Source organism: Austrofundulus limnaeus, unplaced genomic scaffold (genome assembly GCF_001266775.1).
Source record: "Austrofundulus limnaeus strain Quisiro unplaced genomic scaffold, Austrofundulus_limnaeus-1.0 Scaffold75, whole genome shotgun sequence".
Taxonomy (NCBI): Eukaryota; Metazoa; Chordata; class Actinopteri; order Cyprinodontiformes; family Rivulidae; genus Austrofundulus; species Austrofundulus limnaeus.
Genome location: NW_013952477.1, coordinates 298,204 through 300,047, shown reverse-complemented (window position 1 = coordinate 300,047; position 1,844 = coordinate 298,204). Strand labels below are relative to the sequence as shown.

The following is a 1,844-nucleotide window of genomic DNA, read 5'->3' as shown; positions in this document are numbered from 1 at the left end:
GGATGGATGGATGGATGGATGGATGGATGGATGGATGGATGGATGGATGGATGAATGGATAAAAAATTTAAAGTCTAAGTCAAAGTACAACAACATTCCTTAAAGGAAAGTAATGTGTATTGACTACTGCCAATCATACCAGAACATCCTAACCAAACGCTACTCCAATTATTGTAAATTTGGCTAAATTATAGCCATGTTTGTGTTTCCTAAGGTCAGTTGGTTGTGGCTGCCATCTTGAACTGGGCTGACTCTAAAATGAAATTGTTTGTAGATGTATGAAATGGTTAGTTTCTGAAAATTCCAAGAAAATCCATAAGATATTTTGCCAGCAGACCAACAGACAGAGTTGACTCCAAAAGGTAACAGCATTTGCACAATTAGTTAGTGCTCATTTTATGTTCGGGGATGCCTCTCGGCTGCTACAAGACCAAATTCTAGTTGACTGAATTAAAGCAATTTCTGTGATAAAGTTCAATAACGTGTGATGGTGATCTGAAATTGAGAGGAGTCTAAACATCAAAACGATGTCGTAGATGCAGTCATAACTTTCCAAGAGTTTCATTAAAATCTGTTCAGCTAGCTATTTCGCTAACAGGCAGGTAAACAAACACAAGCACATCTTCACGCTCAGACATGACCAGAAATATTGTTGCTCGCTTTTAACGGCAGAAGAAAACAGTATTTTGTCTTTTCGTCATAACTTGATCAGAATCATGGGAAAAAAAACATCTCAGTTTCTGCTCACCTGTGTGGATCATTAACTTCAACAGCAAATTTTTTCTCTCGGAAGTACAAGTTTTCCAGCTGCTTCCACTGGTAAAGCTGGAGATGAAAACATAAAAATAATAATAATAAGACAATAAAATAAGATCTCATTACAGAGAGAAGTTTGTTTCTGGGAATTTTACAAATCAAAGCCTTAAATAGAGCTAAACTACCTAAAAATCATCCTTTGAACTCAGATAAAAAAAGAAGAAAAATGTGTGCCTCAGGTGTTTCGCCCAGCTTGTTTCTCCCACACTCATCGAAAAGTCCGATTCTAACAYGAACTGTCGTTACAGTCTGAGCTGCCGAGTCTGCAGTTACGCAGGTGTTTAAGTGAGGAGAACACAACAAAGGAACATTACATGAACACTGGCTCATCATGTCTGCCCCCCCACAACACGCACACACACATTCTATCAAGCAGCTGCTCGTTGTCAGCGGCCACATATGAACATTAGGGTCACTGACTCACTGTGTGTCTGAACAAAATTGGAATGAGACACGAGTAAAACCCACGAGTGCTGAGTCGGGTAAAACTTTTTAAAATGGGTTAAAAACTGTATTTTGCTGACATATATCCACGATCTAGAAATTTCTTAGAAGCTACAGAACAAAACAGAGTAACATTTAGTCTTACCTCAGAACATAGGAGCTCCTCTGTGCCTTTGCTCTCTGCACACACACACACACTTCACTCTGCCTCCTGTCAGCTCCTGACTTGTCTCAGGTATTCTCAGAACAGAACATTTGCAATAAACGCCCAAATCCAGCCCCCTCTTTTTTTTTTCTTCCCTTCGACATCATCACATCACTCCCTCTTCTTTTCTGAGAAACAAGCAGCCCAGCTGACAGCTTGCACAACTTCAGGATGCACGGGTCACAGATGGATTGCTTCACCCTGAGACGTCACGGAGCTTCATAAGGAAGGCAACGAAACGTTTCGAACCTTCACTTCTGTCCTACACGTCACAGAACACAGCTGCCTGACTGCTCAAATGGGTGTCAGCTCACACGCTAAAACAACGAAACAAGAAAAGCACGTTCCTGCTGTCCACATGACTCTCCCAGTATATATA

General features: G+C 40.7%; 1 protein-coding gene across 3 annotated transcripts in view; it reads right to left on the bottom strand.

Moving 5' to 3' along the window:
• Positions 1 to 1,844, bottom strand: part of frmd4bb (FERM domain containing 4Bb) — a 47,910-nt gene that overhangs the window by 19,143 nt on the left and 26,923 nt on the right. For all 3 annotated transcript variants that reach the window (XM_014010898.1, XM_014010897.1, XM_014010899.1), the window contains exon 12: positions 749 to 825. In XM_014010898.1, the coding sequence (XP_013866352.1) occupies positions 749 to 825 (77 nt within the window). The remainder of the gene's footprint in view (positions 1 to 748; positions 826 to 1,844) is intronic.